The 18,034-nt window shown below is 33.9% G+C and overlaps 2 protein-coding genes and 1 pseudogene across 2 annotated transcripts; all 3 read right to left on the bottom strand.

The window, feature by feature from the left end:
• Nucleotides 1–3,408: 3,408 nt before the first annotated feature.
• LOC120200293 (probable GTP-binding protein EngB) lies at nucleotides 3,409–6,997 on the bottom strand. Its single transcript, XM_039201175.1, has 11 exons — nucleotides 6,681–6,997; nucleotides 6,442–6,550; nucleotides 6,231–6,348; nucleotides 6,052–6,141; nucleotides 5,456–5,547; nucleotides 5,264–5,368; nucleotides 4,733–4,842; nucleotides 4,084–4,171; nucleotides 3,956–3,991; nucleotides 3,781–3,874; nucleotides 3,409–3,520 (listed from the first exon to the last, which is right to left on the bottom strand). The coding sequence occupies exons 2-10, from the start codon at nucleotides 6,508–6,510 to the stop codon at nucleotides 3,791–3,793; spliced, it is 792 nt and encodes a 263-aa protein (XP_039057106.1). The 5' UTR covers nucleotides 6,511–6,550; nucleotides 6,681–6,997; the 3' UTR covers nucleotides 3,409–3,520; nucleotides 3,781–3,790.
• Nucleotides 6,998–7,985: 988 nt separating this feature from the next.
• LOC120200292 lies at nucleotides 7,986–9,273 on the bottom strand (annotated as a pseudogene).
• Nucleotides 9,274–16,275: 7,002 nt separating this feature from the next.
• On the bottom strand, nucleotides 16,276–17,706 carry LOC120200270 (EPIDERMAL PATTERNING FACTOR-like protein 4). Its single transcript, XM_039201157.1, has 3 exons — nucleotides 17,454–17,706; nucleotides 17,298–17,347; nucleotides 16,276–16,633 (listed from the first exon to the last, which is right to left on the bottom strand). Exons 1-3 carry the CDS (start codon nucleotides 17,584–17,586, stop codon nucleotides 16,406–16,408), a joined length of 411 nt encoding a protein of 136 aa, XP_039057088.1. The 5' UTR covers nucleotides 17,587–17,706; the 3' UTR covers nucleotides 16,276–16,405.
• Nucleotides 17,707–18,034: the final 328 nt, after the last annotated feature.

The following is an 18,034-nucleotide window of genomic DNA, read 5'->3' as shown; positions in this document are numbered from 1 at the left end:
ATAATATCTCTATATATTATTTTTTACACGCGCCATTGTCTCTCCACACTTGGAGTCATGTTATCATGACCTACTTCACGTCTTACTTTTAGTGGTTGCTGCTTAAAAGCTTGATTCGATTTCACTTGATGCAAGTATTTTACCCAAATAATCACTCAATTCTTTTACTTCTATTTTGGTCATTTTTGTATAAAATTTTTTATTTTATCATTTGATTTTTATATTATTTCTATTGTGATCACTATATTATAAAATAATTAACGAATTATGATATAATAAACTGTACCAAAAAGATGTCATTTTATAAAGGCCTGCATATGCTCCTTTATACTGGATTGAAGCGAGCTCAAAATCTACTCACATCAAGGGGTAGTATCTTATAACGTTCGAATAAATTCGACATTAGTCACAAAATCTACAGAATCAAGAAAATAGAGGAAGCGAAGAAATAGAAATATGAGAAAGAAACTTTAGTACTTTTAACATAGAAAAAAGTTAACCCTTTCACTTCCTCTATTGGTTATACTACGTCATTTATGTAATTTTAAGGGAACCATCCATGAGCATGACACCATATAATTCATACCCGCAGTTCCTATCATGTCCCATTTCATTGCTTCATCTGCCATTATTTTCATATAACCTGCACAAGTTCGTATGCTCATTGTAAACAAGGTATTACTGTATCTACAGCCTGAATATATAATCCATTAGCCTAAGTTCTTGGTAGTATCTAAACATCATAATTCAATCAAACATCGATCCTTTTTCATGCATTGCAGCCCAGAATTCATAGAAAGTTTCTCATATTCGCATCTAGAAAGTGAATAAAAACTTACTATTGAACCAAGGTGGAAGAAAGAAAAGAAAGTTGAAGGAGGGAGACAAGGTGAAAGGGGGAGGGACAGTTTACAGAATGTGTAGACGGCTGGAAAGATTATGAAAGAATAAATGACAACCATTCAAAAAAAAAGGATCAAACAGTAATCCGATATCTTGAGTGAGATCTTTGACCAAGAGGAAAACTACTTAGTAATATCAAAACACCAACCATGTTAAATTGCAGTTGCAGTGTCTGTAGCAGATGTGGTTTGTGAATGTTGAAGATGTTACGTAACACGTAACAGTGTCGTAGACGTGATTTACTTCTTAAAAATCCCAATATTTTAAATTGTGGATGTGGTTCGGTGACCTTAAAAACTGTTATGAGACTGCCTTTACCCTACAATGCGGCCAAAATTTAGCACTATGTAAAGATACTGTAAACAGAAGTTACAAGATACCAATGCATAGTTACATAAATGGTGCCAGCAACAAATTGCAAGTCTGTAACCACCGAAAACCTGATACATGCACATATAGTTCAGAAACAAGAAGATGCTTATTCACAGTAACCTTTCAAGCTTTCATGAAGCAGCATGTCATTGATTTGGATATATTTCCACAAACAAGAAGTTGCATAGAAAACTGAAATACATATTTCCAGTAGCTTCCAACTATATAACTTTTCAATCTTACAGCCTCAATACATTTATTATTGATCCAGATATGCAGCTTATAAGCTTGAAGAGACCAGTCCAAATTGGAAGTTATTACAACTTTCATAAAGCATAAAAATTTACTATTTTATGAACAAATTGAATGGTGCACGGAGAAGCTGAAATACTATTTCCAGTAGCTTCCAACTATATAACTTTTCAATCTTACAGCCTCAATACATTTATTATTGATCCAGATATGCAGCTTATAAGCTTGAAGACCAGTCCAAATTGGAAGTTATTACAACTTTCATAAGCATAAAAATTTACTATTTTATGAACAAATTGAATGGGCACGGAGAAGCTGAGTCCAAGAACAAAGTCATTAGCTTTAGACAACAGACAATTTAAAGTAAGACTAGGGTATAATCAGAAGAAAGGAAACACGTTCCAAAGCACACAAGAAGCTCATAACAATATATATATATATACATATGTCCCTTTTAATCGAGAAGGAATTTATTATTTCTGTCAATCTGGGACCCAAATTGAAGCTACAGGAGCAAGATCCAGGAAATATGTACAACTGTAGTTCTTCAAATACAAAGAACAATTGCAATGACGAGGAAGAATAGCAAACCCCCAAAATAACGAGATCAAGAAAACGTATTTGCACAAGATTTGTTGAATACAATTAAAGGAGTGGAATCAAGTGGAGTGCTTTGAGTTTGAGGAAACCAAATGCCTCCACAAGTAACGACCACTGGCCATGTCGACGCACGTCCAGACCCAGATTCTATAGCTTGCCGGACCTAGTTCAAAACAAATTAAGGTTTTATTGTTAATACAAGAGGGTAAGGAAACAGATATGAAGAAAAGAAGATACCTTGGAGAAGGCAGAGTGGGAGTTGTTTGTTTGTAATAAGGAAAGTCCGGCGAGAGTTGCAGACAGAAAAATCAGGATCAGCCTCAGCGGACATTCTCCAAATTCGCCCGCCCTAATTTCTAATTTACTTCGACGTTCTAATTTCTAATATACTGTCCAGATCTATGAATATTGATTATACTCAAATATCAAATTAATTATTTCTAAATTAGTTTTTGCTTTTAATTGATTTTTAAAATCTCATCCTTTGCTAATTGAATTTGTGACTGTAATGTAAAATTATATTTTATTAGTCTACCTTTTAAAAGTATAATTAATAGATATTTTGATCTATTAATAAAAGATGAAATTTTGTTGGTTGAAAACAAATACGAATAAAATATTTTTTCTTAATTTTAATTTTATTTTAATCACCCACAGTTTAAAAAATTAATGATATACTAACATGTCACATAAGATAATATCACATCATCATTATAAAAAATAAAAAAATAACACTCAACAATTCTATTAATTTTTTTGAAGAAAAGTGACAAAAAAAAACAACTAAACTAAACTAAACATTATGTATGATTTTGAAACAAAAATAGTTGAATGACCAAAACAAAATAAAAGTAATGGCTAGAATACTAAACATTTAGTTTGCCCTTTTATCTAATTAATTTCATATCCAGAGTGCCAATTTTGGTCTGGCACCAGCATCAACCTACAAGTAACATTGGTCACATCCTAATCCTATTTCGGCTTTTGGCAAATCTTTTTAGTTGGGTTAGATAGCAATTTTAGTCTTACCAATGCATCAATAATAAGCTTTGAACACCCTATGGTTGCCCAATGAATGAACCCACAACTTCACCGTGCTTTTGCTTTTTGAGAAATACCAAGCTTATACAAACATCTGGTACCTTCTTTATACTACCAACAAAGTATCTTATCCCTAAAGCTTTGTTTTATAAGGCTTTTTTAAAATAAAAACAAATCCTCAAAAAGTTTCTTGTGATGCTGCAGAAAGAGTGGGGACTCCCCATCAATACCTCTCCATATATATCAATTCCTGTGAGCTTCTATGCTGATTAAATAACTTGAAGCTGATAACAATGACAAGAGCAGGTCCACTAAATGAATATATCAACTTCTGCCCTTCACCCTGCCAACTCTAAAGCAGAAGCAAAAAAGACTAAAAACAATGAGTTGAGGTTAAAATTTTAGACGCATAAACTAGTCAAAAGGTAAACCCTTATCAAGTTGGAAGCCATTCCTGATGCACTGATTAGTAAACGATACCCGTCAATCACAGTTTACAAGGTTTGGGGGAAAATTTCATCAGTTCACATCTAAAGAATCCAAAATGTTTTTAATTTCATCAACAGTTAAAGAACTACATGAGACATTATGGACAAGAAGCGAAATAATCACCTGGCCAGAATTAGAGCTTGGCAAACCTAGCAATCTTAGATAAGACAGTTCTTAAACTTCGGATACCAGCTCCAGTTTTTGAGCTCACCATCACCTGAAATAAAATCAATATCCATTTACATAGGCATCCTACTCGATAATTTATAGAACATCAAACAAGTTTGTTTCTTCATACCACCGGTTGAACAAGAGATCTATTTGCATTGAGGCTCTGCAAAGCCACATGGATTTTAGAAACTGGTCAGCATCAAAGGCAAGATGCTAATTTCAATGAAAATGTGAAACATCAATGCATAAAATCACCTCTTCGATTTGCATTGCACGACGTGCCACATCAATTGGGAACACCGTATCCGTCTTGGTTAAGACAATCTGGAATTTTGTTTGAGATCTGTATATTAATAAATGAGAAATCAACAAAATAAATCAAGTACATGCAATACTCCTAGTGTGGTTTATGTTCCCTTATGCATAAAGGTCAACAGACATGCAAGATCGCTGCCTAGTCATACCACGCCATCTAAGGTAGTATCTCCAGAACGGCAAATAATGATCTTCACCTCACCTCCTCCTTTCCCTCTTAACCAAATAATGAAACTTGAGTCTCAAATCTTCATTGCCATTTGCCGATTGAGACAGTGTCAGTTATGCAACGTATGGGGTCCCCCGGGTCCACACACAAAGGATGTGTTGTTCTAAAAAGTTATCTTAACTCTTAGGCATTTGCACTCCTTTAAATGCCTACATCAACCAAAATCTTCATGTTGTACAATAAGATTTTAATCTACTCTTATCCAGGGAAAGGAGGCAACACCCAGAGTACCAAACGATATGCAACTATAATACCAAATTAAGTTTCCTCTTCCTTACATGCCTTTTTATGCAAATAAAATATTAATTACAGGCTTAAAAGTCACCAGTTTGATATCGAGAAAATAAAACAGAAATATACCTTTCCATTAAATCAATGAGTTCATTGTCTCTAGGCTTCATACCCCACTTTGTATCAATGAGAAGGCACACTCGTTTTAGACCAATTCTTGTTGAAACATACTCCTTGACCTGCAAGTTTTAACAGTTAACAAGTACTTAACTGCAAGAGGTTAAATCATACCTTACTGGTTTTGACAAGAAACTAACAAGAAGAAAAACCATAAAACGTAGACTGTAACTCAGTCAGTTCTCAGATTTTCAACTCGGAAAACATTCCAAACAAATAATTTCAGCCTCCCATTGTCAATTACCAGTACACACAAACTTGTCTAACACTTGATTGGTTCAGAAAAAACAAATGTCTACCTTGTCCAACAACTGATGAAAACAATCATGCTCACTAGCAAAGCAATCTGATAACTAGGACCGGCACAGATTAATTATCGTGTTCAGCACCAATAAGGTGTTAAAAAATGCAAAGGCTAACTAAAAGATAAAAAACAGCAGCTGGCAAAGGCTGGATGCCTGGATCCAAACACAATGTACTCACCAGGTCTTCCCATGCCTCCTTAACTTCTTCCTTTGCATAGGCAAAGCCATAGCCAGGCAAATCAACCAAGCAGAGCTTTGATCCCAACTCGAAGAAATTAATACTCTGCAACAAAAACAGTTTCTGTAACCTTTGCAAGAAAGATATATTACCAGGAAATTGAAAGCATAGATTTAAGAAAATTGGGAGGACTTGAGTGTGGCCTGGTTTGTCTGATGTCCGTACAACACCCCATTGCCTAGTAAGTGCATTGAGAAGAGATGACTTCCCAACATTTGACCTACTAACAAGGGCAATAAAGATGTATATTCTTAACATGAATATATGTAGATAAGATTTTAGAGACTACAACAAGTTGTCATATGTCGCATCAAAACAAAAATGAGCAGACGGTAAGCAAAGCGTCAAACCAGCTTAATGTGAAAATAAGATAATCCAATCTTAGAAACTCATTAAAATTGGACAATGAAAGGAAGGTCGCATGCAGAAAAAGAAAGTCAATCCAGCAGTCTCATCATAAGTCCCCACAGACAAACTTGGAAAGAGTACAGATACAGAGCATAGTTACTATAGCTGCTGGCGTACAACTTTCCCAATTGATACTTGCAATAACCATAGAGTGAGAATTATACTCTTTCAATTGGTATATGAGACAATAGAATGTTATACTGAGAAAACGAACACTTTTGAAGCCATCAATATGGAAAGCGTACAATATCCAGAAAAATTGAAACCTAAAATAAAACCAACAGATGTGGAAGGAAAGAATGAAAAACATCAGGTATCTACTGCAAATGCAATCTCTGGAATATCAGGTGAGGGAAATGACGATGAAACCTTTGCTGCAGCAAAAAAATGCAACTTGTTCCTAAATATCTGCAAAAAACATTGACCTATAGATGAACACAGCAGAAAAAAGAGTAACTTTAGCTAATTATCACATTGATAATAATAAAAAAGACACACGTTTCCTCAATGCGTTCCCTTTCAGGATTGGTAGAGAAAGGGATGTTGTCTAACGGGGCAGAGAGCTCAGTGTTATAGCCTGCTCTCTGGATCTCAATAGTTCGTCTACGCCCTAGCAACTGTAAATGGTATTTAAAAGTCAGAATGCAGAATCAATAAAAAGATTTGAATTTAAAGTCCAAACATCTCAAGGCACTAGGCGAACAAATTACATTATCTTCCACAAAGGAAAGGATGGAGGGACTCGGCTGTATTCCACGAAATTGCGCATTCTTTGACATGGGAGCATTTTCCGCCAAATCTTTTTATCCTTTTTACATTCTGAAGAGGAATAAAGAAACAGAAAAAATAAAAGTTCAAACAAAAAATTCCATTTCAAACAAGTATAATTACAAAGTGGTGCAAATAAAAGAACACCAGACAAATTGGGGAAGTGTAAGGAAAAACCGACCATTGATTGCAGTGCCATCATCTAGCCGCTTGTTTGAGGTATCATAAGGATCTAAGAATTCTCTTTTTCTTCTTTGGTTTATCATCTACAACTCTGAATCAGTTTTTAAGCTTTTTTATCCCGAGATGTTTTTTTAGTTGAGTTGGATCTGGCATTAGCATTGGCATATTTCTTTGATGAATCAATTGGAGCACTACCCATTTCAGCTTCATCTTTCGCACTTCTGCTGGCATTCTTAGGGTTACGAGAAGTAGCTTCACCTGATTAGTAACATACTCTAACGGAGGAGAAGCTTTGCCATTGCCTTTTCTCCCTTTGTTTAGGTCACTCTTGACCATCTTCGAGTGTTTTCCAGACGAAGCCTTCGTCTTGGTTGCCTCTAAATTCTTATCAATCTTAAATGAACTTAATTGATGAGAATCAACTCGCTTTCTTCTCCCATCATCCGCACCCTTGAGTTTTCTACTATTAGAGTTGCTCTTCCCAAGAGTAACAACCCATTTCAACACTAGGTTTAGGGCCTTCCCTGTTAATGTAATTCTTAGGCTTCCCCATGGAAATCTTTGGTTTTTTGTTGAGCTTAAGATTTATCCCTGCCTTTCCAGACATTCTCAACTTCCCAGTTCACCGGAACAGAAGAAAAAGAAGCAGTCCCAAAACCCGATAACGTACCTTACGAACAAATTTTCTTCAGTTCTAAACCTCCATGAACGGCTAGGTTAGCCATTACCTCTTTCTGTGTTTTGGGTTTTGTTTTTCCTTCATGGTGATTCTGCCCTAATTTGAAGTTGGAAGATTTTAGAGTAAATTGGGCCAGACATTGTTGCTGCATAAATGAATAGACCCACAAATTTTGCCTGCGAATGTGAGCTTAACTTTTGGGCCATTCAGTGTATGCATATACAATGCATCCGCATATGGACTATTTTATAAGATTGGATTACGTTTTTGCTCTGCCCCGTTTCATCTTATAGATAATTAATTCAATCATATTCTTATCATTGCAGTTCGAGGATAATGCCATAGCTCCATTAATGAATTTATTATTCTCTTTGTCCCCACTTCTCTTATATACACAAACAGAGAAATACAACAGTAGAGGTAATGTTGGGGGTGTGAATTTTGTTCTTCCCCCCAAAACAAGCGATTATCTTACAAAAATGCTGCTAACATACTTCAACTTGCATTATTATTATACCAACTGCTGTATGTTACAGAAGTAAGTTTCACCCTTCCTTTTCCTCCAAAGGAAAATTCTTCCATTGAGAAAAAAGCATATTGCCTGTATTCTTCCCTTTTATATCATCAACTCTAACAACAAATAAAAATGATAACAAAAAGCAGCCATTTTGAAATTAACAATCTTGTTAAACTTCCATCTCTATGTTTCCACCAGGGCGGGCCTCATCTTTTCGTTCCAGAATTCCTTGTACCATTGCACATCACTGCCCCTTCTCTTGGCTTCTACCACCACCAGCTCATCGGTTAACCGGTAAACTTCGACAGCTACACCAAAATTTCCGTCTTTTCCCTCCAATTCAACACCCCATTCTTTCCCCTTCTTCACCCTCAATCTCGCCCTTGCCTACTTCCTTCACTTTCTCCACCAATTTCTCCGGTGCCTCTTTTAACACCAAACGTTCACCGAAATCATGGGATTCATCTAACAACCCGACAGGTCCAAACCCGATGAGAAGGATCAAATCGAATGCATTCAACTCCAAGCTTTTGATCTGAGCTTCGTCCTTGACTTGATCCTCATGGAATTTGGGTTCATTGTAGCCCTTCCTGAACCATGGATCCTTTAGGATCTCATCAATGGTGATCCTCGTCTCGGGATTCGTGTCTAAAAGCCGAGACAGGAACCATTTCGTATCGTGGACATCCATTTAGGGCACTTAAACTCACCCTTGTAGATCTTCTTGTACATAACCATGAGATTGGGATCGTTAAAAGGGAGGTAACCGGCGTGCAACACGAAGAGAATGATGCCATGACCAGACGTCCACCTTAGCTCCATCGTATCCCTTCTTTGTCAAGATCTCAGCGCCACGTAAGCAGGAGTCCCACACAAGGTGTGAAGCATGCCGTCGGCTCGGATCTGATCGGTGACGGCGCTGAGACCGAAATCCGAAACCTTCAAGTTCCCGTTGTCGTCAAGGAGTAGGTTCTCAGGTTTCAGATCACGGTGGAATATGCCGCGAGCGTGGCAATACCCGACGGCGGAGATGAGCTGTTGGAAATACTTACGGCTGAGATCCTCGGTGAACCTCCTTTAGCAACCTTGGCGAACAATTCCCCACCTTTAACGAACTCCATTACGACGTAGATCTTGGTTTTGGTGGCCAATACCTCGTAAAGCTTGACGATATAAGGGTGGTTCAAGCAACTCATGATGGAGATCTCGCGCTTGACGTTGGACACCGAGTTGGGGCTGGACAGCCGTTTCTTGTTGATGACCTTAATGGCCACGCTGAGCCCGGTACGGACGTTCCTCGCATGGTAAACCTTGGCGAAGGCGCCGCAACCGGAGCCTGCCGATCTCGTATTTGCCGAAGAGGGCATTCTTTGGGACATGTTCAATCTCTGGCATAGGTGGTGGAGCCAGAGATCGAACCCAAACGGCGGATTGCTTCGGCAAAAATACGGAAAGAAAAACTAAAAAAGAAAAAAATAATGGAGATCTTAGTTGGCAGAGTTGGATTGTATAAGAATTCAAACGTTGACGGAGAAGATATATGAAAACGTACATGAATTTTAACGACGAGAGCGTTCTTCTGAATTATCGGTGGAAGTTCGGAGGGAGGCCGACCGGCGGAAGAGTCTTTAACCTTAACACGGTTTCTCTCTTTTTTTTTTTTGAATAAATAATAAAATATGTAAGATGTTGTTGCAGGTGATTATTGGAAGACGAGTTGATAACGAATAAGCGAACAGCCTGTTGAATGTTGAATACAATAATATTGCCGTCCAAGTTGTCTCAACTGTTTGCAATTGTATCGTTTTTTAGGGTAAACAATAATGATCCCTTATGACTTTGGTCTCTTTGGTTTTGGTCACTTCTTTTAAAAACATTTAGTTTGCTCACTTATTTTCAACCCTTCTTATTTTAATCACTGAGTCGTTAACTTCTACTTTGCAAATGTGACATATTTATAAAAATAGTTAAATTTTAACCTGACCCATGAATTTTAGACATAATACTAATTTGACCTTAAATTTTATAAATACTAATTTAACCTCTAAAATTTATATAAAATATCAATTTGACCCCTAAATCCAATTAAAGTTCACATTGTTAGTCATCACTTATCACCTTCGTCAACCACCGTTGATTGTTATCATTGATCAATAGCGACTACATCCTCAACGATTGTTGGACTTGAAATTTCATTTCACCTTTTTTTATCATTAAAATGGGAATCCACTTCTATTGCATCGAAAAAAAATTTAAAATAAAATTAATATAAAAATCAAAATTAATTTCATTTCATTTATAATCATGTTAACTTTGAATTTTGATTTTCAATTTTTTATATTAATTCTATTTTATTTTATTTTTAATCTTTTGTTTTTGTTACACTTCAATTTTGGGTTAGAAATTATGGGGACAAATTGAAATTCGATACCTAATTTGTAAAGGTAATGACAAAAATGAATTCTAGGTAAAATCTGATATCTGTTTTGAGAATCATAGAAAATTGGATGGCATATTTGGAAATTACTTTTTCTCTCTTTCAATTGGTTTTGGAGAACTTTTAGAATAAGAAAAGGCCAAAATGATTTCTATATCTTGACACCGCACACCTCCCTTCACCGGCCATTGGAGTTATCGCCGTCGTCGTTTGAGAACTCAACTGACGTTGTCAACCTTTGCCTCATCGGACAACCTCATCTCTATCTTTTTCTTTTATTTCTTCCAGACCTGATGCTCGCCTACGCCCAACCTTTTTAACTTCAATATGCTATCTAGGGTAAGCTTTCGATCGAGTCGAATCAAGGTGAATAAATTTTTTAAAGTTATTCTAGTTAACGAGTCCTATTTTATAACTCGGAGTCGACTTGAAATTTTTTCGAGTCAAATTTTTGAGTTTCTATTTAAATTTAATTCTAAATATTTACAATATTATAACATCATTTGATTTTTATTTAAATAATATTTTATAATCATATACAATATTTTTTCATATGTGATTTATATATATCATACAAAGTCTAGGGACTTAACTCAAGCTTCGATTAAAAATTAAAAATCAATTTACTAATTAGTAAAAAATTTTGAGTTATTCGAGTTGTATTTTACAACTCGATTTAAACTTAAATTTTTTTCGAGTTAAGAGAAGTCAATTGAAGTCGAATCGAAAAAATCAATTTTTCGAGTCGAGTTGAGTTTTGCTCACCCCTACTACCTCAAGGTCAACGCCGCCTCCTATTATTCAGTGATTCTGATGGGTTTACCTTACTAATCATTACCGGGATTGTCTCAGGAAAGGCGACTAATATATGGCTAAAATACGGCATTACCAGATATATTAAAAGATATTTAACAAATTCGGTTTAGCCCTATCTATTTGTTGACAGACTAATAATCTTTTAGGTAGAAAACATGAAAAACTATTAAAAATTTTGGTAATCGGTAAACTTTGGTTATCGGTAAGTATCGATACATATATATAAGTGCTCATACTTATTTCATGGAAAACATTAATTTAAGGTTATTTTTTTAGTGAGTTTTAAGATATTAATTTAGTAATTATACATGTCTAATGGTTTATTTTTATTTTACGGTATATATTATTATTAAATTAAAAATAATAAACATCGATATTACATATTATTATTTTTGGTTAAAATTGTTAAATTTAAATTTAGATAATATTTTATAAAATATCAAAACAATCAAATATTTTGTGTAAATGAAATTATTAAATTAATATTGTATGTGGAAAACATGATGCAATATTAAAAAATTTTTGAAACATAAATTACATAACTTTCAACAAAGTATCGATACATTTTTATAAAAAGTATCTATACTTTCAACATATCAGGTAAATTTTATCGGTTTTATCATAATGTTACCTAATATGTTGAAAGTATCGATCCTTTTTATAAAAATGATCGATACTTTACAATATAACAAGTAAAAATATGATGTAATAGGTAGCGCTTATATAATGTAATAGGTAGCGTTTATATAATGTAATAGGTAGCGCCAGGGCCGGTCCAATGAGTTTTAATGTCCTGGGCGATATAACAATTTTATGCCCCTATACTTGTATCGTATAATAGACAAAACATAAATAATTGTTTTAAAACAAAAATGTAATAGAAATTATAGTCAAACAATAACAATACTAATACAAACTAAAACCTACAAGGCTACAAATATCACCTAAAACGATGTCTTCATGCATTTTTTGAAGCAAAAACCTCTATTATTTTACGATAAGGGGACCTGGAACATTGTTTAGAGAAAAGGGATATGATCTCTTCATGCCAACCACCTACAAGTTATAACCAAATTTACATACCATCAAAGGTTTAGAAGAGAAAGAACGATGCATTCCTGAACTCAAAACTTAGCTCAATCCGCTCATGCAGATACTTTTTAAATGTGGTAGTTGGCAAATTCAAAGTTCGAATCTTAACATAAGTCCTTCTCTACCGGAAAAGTTTAACGAGGTAGTCGAAGAATAGGAAAATAGATTCCAGATGCTAAATACAAATCTCGGGCCGATTCGATACTACACTTCGAGGATGAGTTTATCATAGGATTAGTTCATGTCAACCACCAAATTCACACACTATAGAGAAAGAATAAGCATTCTTAAGTGAACTCGAAACTCAAATGGTTCATGCAGTCATCTTCAAAAACTGGCATCTAATAAATTCAAAGTTCGAATCCAAGCATAAATCCTTCCCCTATTAGATAAGTTTAACCGAGTAATCTAAGAATAAGAGATGCTAAATTCGAATCTCGGGCCTATTTGATTCCACATTCGGATTCATTTGGCATAAAATTCAGAATATAAACATCAAGAATTTCACAACTAACAACATAGTAGTAAATGGAAAGAATTGAAGGGAAATTGTGCACAGGTAATAAGTTTCCAACAAGTTTTCGGTAGAAAACCTAGATCAAAGGTAAATATGGTTCCTGTAGTGTTTAATGTTAGATTTATGATTTAAACAGATAACTACTTTGTTCAATCAAGTTCTTAAAGCAAGATTAGTCGTTGGAATCTCAAGATCAAAGTGCAAGTCAAGGTGCCAGTCGAGAACAAGGTACTGATTTTATATCAAACACATGTTACACATCATTAATCATAACAAATACAAATAGATTAATCAACAACTAAATCATGATTTAGGAATACATAACAATAACTAAAAATCTCAAATGCACTAAGCTTAATGTAGGAAAGATTATCCAAAAAGTACATTGGTATATTTGTACATTGATTGGGTAATCTTATGAAAAAGAATGAGAAGGATATAATTTTTAGTTCGTTTTCATTGAAAGTTTGAAGCTGAAACACTAAAAGAATAAGATTTTCTTACGTTATATAGCCATATGTATCCAGCTCAGTTGGTAGAGCACAAGGTTCTTAACCTTGACGTCGTGGGATCGAGTCCTACGGAGGGCATTTCATAATTCAAAGGTCTTCTACGGAAGTTGCTCTCAACCTGGTGTTGGGGGCAGCCTACAATCTTACCTCCCCCTTATCCCATTACATATGGGAACAAGGGACAGTCATATAGCCATATGTATCAGCTGTGTTCAAAGAGTTCTTCACCATTAACAACTCCCCAATGCACACCTTCTAAGTTAAGAACCAAATGAGAAAACTACCCTGGTTGACAATGGAGTATGAAACTACCGATGAAAGTGAAATACAACCTAATACTTAAATATGTACAGAATTAATGAAGAAAAATGGTAAATCATTCAATTCCAAATCTGCTCAACCAGAGACTTCTTCAACTGGTTTAGGCGAGTAAAACCGTGTAACATAGAAATTAAGCCCTAGAAAACTTCCCCCCAACATGATGCCTTGGGCCGTCGCCCATGTGGCACATGTGTTGGGCCGGCCTTGGGTAGCGCTTATATAATGTAATAGGTAGCGCTTATATAATAAAATATGTTAATTACTGGAAACATTATCAAGCACAATAACATATTAGGTAGCGCTTATATAATGTAATAGGTAGCGCTTATATAATGTAATATGTAGCGCTTATATAATAAAATAGGTTAATTACTGGAAACATTATCAAACACAATAACTTATTAGGAAGCGCTTATATAACGTAATAGGTAGCACTTATATAATAAAATAGGTTAATTATTTAATTTGTTATTACAATATATTAGGTAAACGCCTAAAATATTACCAATGATAACATAACCGATTATTTATTGGAAACATTATCAAGTATAATAATGTAAACGATAAAAAAATAGGCGCTACCTATTACATTAAACTACCTACCGGATATGTTGAAAGTATCGATTCCATTTAAATAAGTATCGACACTTTTGGAATTTAAAAGAAATGCAGTAATAACACCTATAAACATCAAATACAATAAAACAATATTATTTATTAACAAAATAATATTATTATTTTTAAAATATTAGAATAATTTATTTAATATTATTTATGTAAATATTAATATTAAAATATTATATCTATAATTTTATAAATAAAAAATATGATTATTATATTTTATTAAAATAAAATTATTATAAATTATATTTTTTATTTTTTATAATAAGAATAATATATCATTAATTATATTATAATAAGAGAATAGTTAAACATATGTGTCGATACATTTTCTAAAAGTATCAACACATATGTTATAATTATAATGTAATAGGTAAATTTACAATATAACTGGTATACAACAATAACAAAACAAGTAAAAATTACCGAAAACATCATTATTTTAACAAAACAGGTAAAACGCTACAAGTTTTGTTATTTTTTTTACCGGTTTTGTTATTGTTGGGCATTTTACCGGAAATGTTAATGATGTTTTAGGTAGAAATAATAATGTTTTAGGTAATTTTTACCGGTTTTGTTATGCCCAACAATAACAAAACCAGATAACAAAACCGGTAAAAATATACTTTTTAATGATAAAATTAGCAAACACAAATTATACAAATTAATTTTAATTTTTTAGTTTGTAAGTTGCCACAATATAACTAATGAAAAAAAGGACACGGTATTTCTATTTCGATATTAGCTTTCAAATAATAAAAATATATATATATAATTATAATATAATTTTAAAAAATAATCATAATGAAGTGATGAAAATAGAATTTGACATTAATAATAATAAATTCGTCATGTCATATTAAAAAAAAATAATAAAATAATCCACATCATCAAAGAGAGATTAAAATAAAAGTAATTTGAAAGTTTAATGATTAAATTGAATTTTTTTAAAATTTAGTGACCAAAATAGAAGTGAGAATATAGTTGAGTGATGAATCATGTAATTTACCTAAATTAAAAATTTCACGTCAGGTGTGCCGTTAACTTTTTAACGGCATGGTACTAAAATTAAATAAAAAATAAATGTTAGGTATGATATTGAAAAAATGAAAGTTGAGGTACTAAATCGGAACAAAAGTGATAATTTATGTACTAAACATGGAATTTTCCCTAAAGAGTTATAATTCAATTATAATGGATTTTTAATAAATGATTAATTTTAAAAAAATCCTTATACTTTTTAATATTTATATAATAAGGACAATTTTGCTTGTGGTGTGTTTCAGTTCGTCGTTTTAGTAGTATGTTACGATATGCGACATGCACTAAATAATTTTTTAAAATTTTTATTAAACATTTAATGTTAACTCTTGGTTAAGATGAAACAACCCTAATCAACTAATCCAAACACTTGCGAAAGATTTCTTTTCTTTTTTGATATATATAGAGTAAATATAAGACATATATATTTAAAGATCTTCAACTAATTAACTATGAATGTCCATACTCTTGTCGATATTCAAACTCATAATCTCTATGGAGAATAACAAATCATTTTACCACTAAAGTCAATTAATTCATGCTAACCCATGCGATAGTTTGAATATATATAATAGTAAATTAAACCCAGATTCATCTGTTACAACATTTTTTGATTTTAAAATTAAATTAAATCAATTAACTTTTAAAATTGAATTAAAATCAAAACATATCAAATTAATTTTTTCAGTAATTTAAGTAATTACAAGATAATACATGTTAATGATTTTTCGTAGTTATTGACAACATATACTCTACAGACACAACTGTTCAAACTCATGATCTAAAGAAAGAACAACAGTCTCTGCAACCACTAATATCATTAAGTGAGTTCAAATTAAATTAAATTAATGCGATAAAATTTCCATCAAATTTTATTTGCACCTAATTTAAAATAATTATCTTATACAAATTATTTTATACGATAACTTTCTCTTAAATTCACACTATTTTAAGATTTTAACATAGAATTTTGCATTTTTTTTAAATGAGCAACTCCTCTGTTAAGTTGTTAATTAACAAATACTATATAAATGCTACAATTATTTACATATATATGTATTTAAAGTAAAAGAAAAAAATTATCACAGCAAAACCAGCAATAGTCTCTCCATCGTCACATGCAATAGCATTACTCATATGTTTACATGACCAAACAAAATTACACGAGCATCATGGCATATACAACTTATTGCCACACTTACACCTCCATGCTTCTGGATAATACTCCGCGGTGACCGGTGTTCCGGGCGGCACCGACACGTGAACAGGCTTGCATGGTGTGCAGTCGCCGCATTTTGAGATGCACCGTGGCGGGGATGATCCCGGGCCACTCAACAATCTCCTGGTCAAGCTTAAAGGGCGTACTGGGATGTCAACGGCATTCTTCTGGGCAGTTTCCTGTGACAAATGAATCGTAATAATCACCTTATACTATTACTTAGTTGATAATTTACCACAAAAATCAAAATCTATGACCCCTACAAATACCATGCGCGCTCTGAGCCGAGAACAAAAACCAATGTACACGGGAAGTCAAAACAAATAAACAATACAAATATATAACCTATTCCTAGACAGTAAGTGGTTTGGGTTAAAGCGCTGAGCTCTGCTACCTCAAGTTACCGAGACTCGTTAAAATTAAGAAGATAATCCTAAATTCTGCAGTACTGCCGCAGGGTTCACATGTGTTGCTTTCTTTTTGTTATTTTTCGGATGGAGATGGACCTGGCGTGAAGCCCTAGTCATATAGCATGGTTCCATTCGATGCATCAGAAGGCTCGTGGTGGTTTATGGAGAAGGGCCGCAATAATTTTTCTTAGCCTATTGTTACCGTACACACACTGTACAGACACAATAACTCAATCTAAAATCTTTTAAGAAGATCATTTTATTTTACTAGTGAATCCAATATCATATGAAATTTTAACCCTCAAACAATGATGTATAGATCGATTGTCCATGAACGATTCTTGTATTAGATCAGAGAAACATATGTTAAGAGTTAATAAGTAATACTGTGTAGGAGCAGGACACAGATAAATAGTACAGTTCACTGACTCACCTGAGAACAAATACCAACTGCAGCTTTAGCAAACAGTAGAAACCTAAAATCTACCGTCAAAAATGGAGTGTCATCAATCATCATATCAGATATATATATATATACACACACACACCAGGGTTTCGTTTCTGCCATGTTAGATGAGAAAGAGCAAACCTTGTTGATATCTGGTTGTAGTGCCGCTGATGCCAACCAATAAGCAAACTGAGAAAAGGATGAGGGAGAATAAACAGTAAAGCAACTGAGATTTGTGGGTGAGGTTTGGTTTTCTGCATCCCTTACTCTCCATGAAAGACAGCTTGAGCTTGTGCTTTCTTTTTGAGATTTTGAGGATTGGATTTTGAAGCTAAGTAGAAGAGAGGAAGTATTTGTCGTCTTCAACCCCACATATTCCATGCAAGTGTCACGCCAAACCAGTAGCTAACAATGTTGCGGATCAATGGATGCAGCGGCCCGAATCAAAGAACAAAAAGGAGATGAAAGAAGAGATTGTGAATCTAGGCGGACGGTGGATTCCTAAGGTTTTCCATGTTTGGGTGCTGGATTCTCTTGCAGGTTTTGCTCACTGTCTCTCATGATTCCCAAACGCAGAGATACAGTCATAAACAACACCAACAACACCCACCCCTCTGCTCCATTCATCCAAACCAAACCCCACACGTTCTCTCTCTCTCTCTCTCTCAAGCTTTCTTTGTCTCATCCGTTGCTTTCGAGTTTTTCTTTTATTTTCCACATTA

This window comes from Hibiscus syriacus, unplaced genomic scaffold (genome assembly GCF_006381635.1).
Source record: "Hibiscus syriacus cultivar Baekdansim isolate YM2019G1 unplaced genomic scaffold, ASM638163v2 tig00005936_pilon, whole genome shotgun sequence".
NCBI classification, from domain to species: domain Eukaryota; kingdom Viridiplantae; phylum Streptophyta; class Magnoliopsida; order Malvales; family Malvaceae; genus Hibiscus; species Hibiscus syriacus.
This window is presented reverse-complemented; position numbering and strand designations above follow the sequence as displayed.

Bases quoted from the DNA above. Each gene is read 5' to 3' on its own strand.
- LOC120200293 (XM_039201175.1), bottom strand. From the start codon at position 6,510: ATGTCAAAGAATGCGCAATTTCGTGGAATACAGCCGAGTCCCTCCATC. The intron at 4,172-4,732 runs GTATATTTCTGT...ATTAATATACAG, and splicing joins CTCATTGATTTAATGGAAAG to ATCTCAAACAAAATTCCAGA. The intron at 3,992-4,083 runs GTGATTTTATGC...GTGGCTTTGCAG, and splicing joins GTGCAATGCAAATCGAAGAG to AGCCTCAATGCAAATAGATC.
- LOC120200270 (XM_039201157.1), bottom strand. From the start codon at position 17,586: ATGGAGAGTAAGGGATGCAGAAAACCAAACCTCACCCACAAATCTCAG. The intron at 17,348-17,453 runs GTTTGCTCTTTC...TTTTGACGGTAG, and splicing joins TACAACCAGATATCAACAAG to ATTTTAGGTTTCTACTGTTT. The intron at 16,634-17,297 runs GTGAGTCAGTGA...CATTTGTCACAG, and splicing joins CAGTTGGTATTTGTTCTCAG to GAAACTGCCCAGAAGAATGC.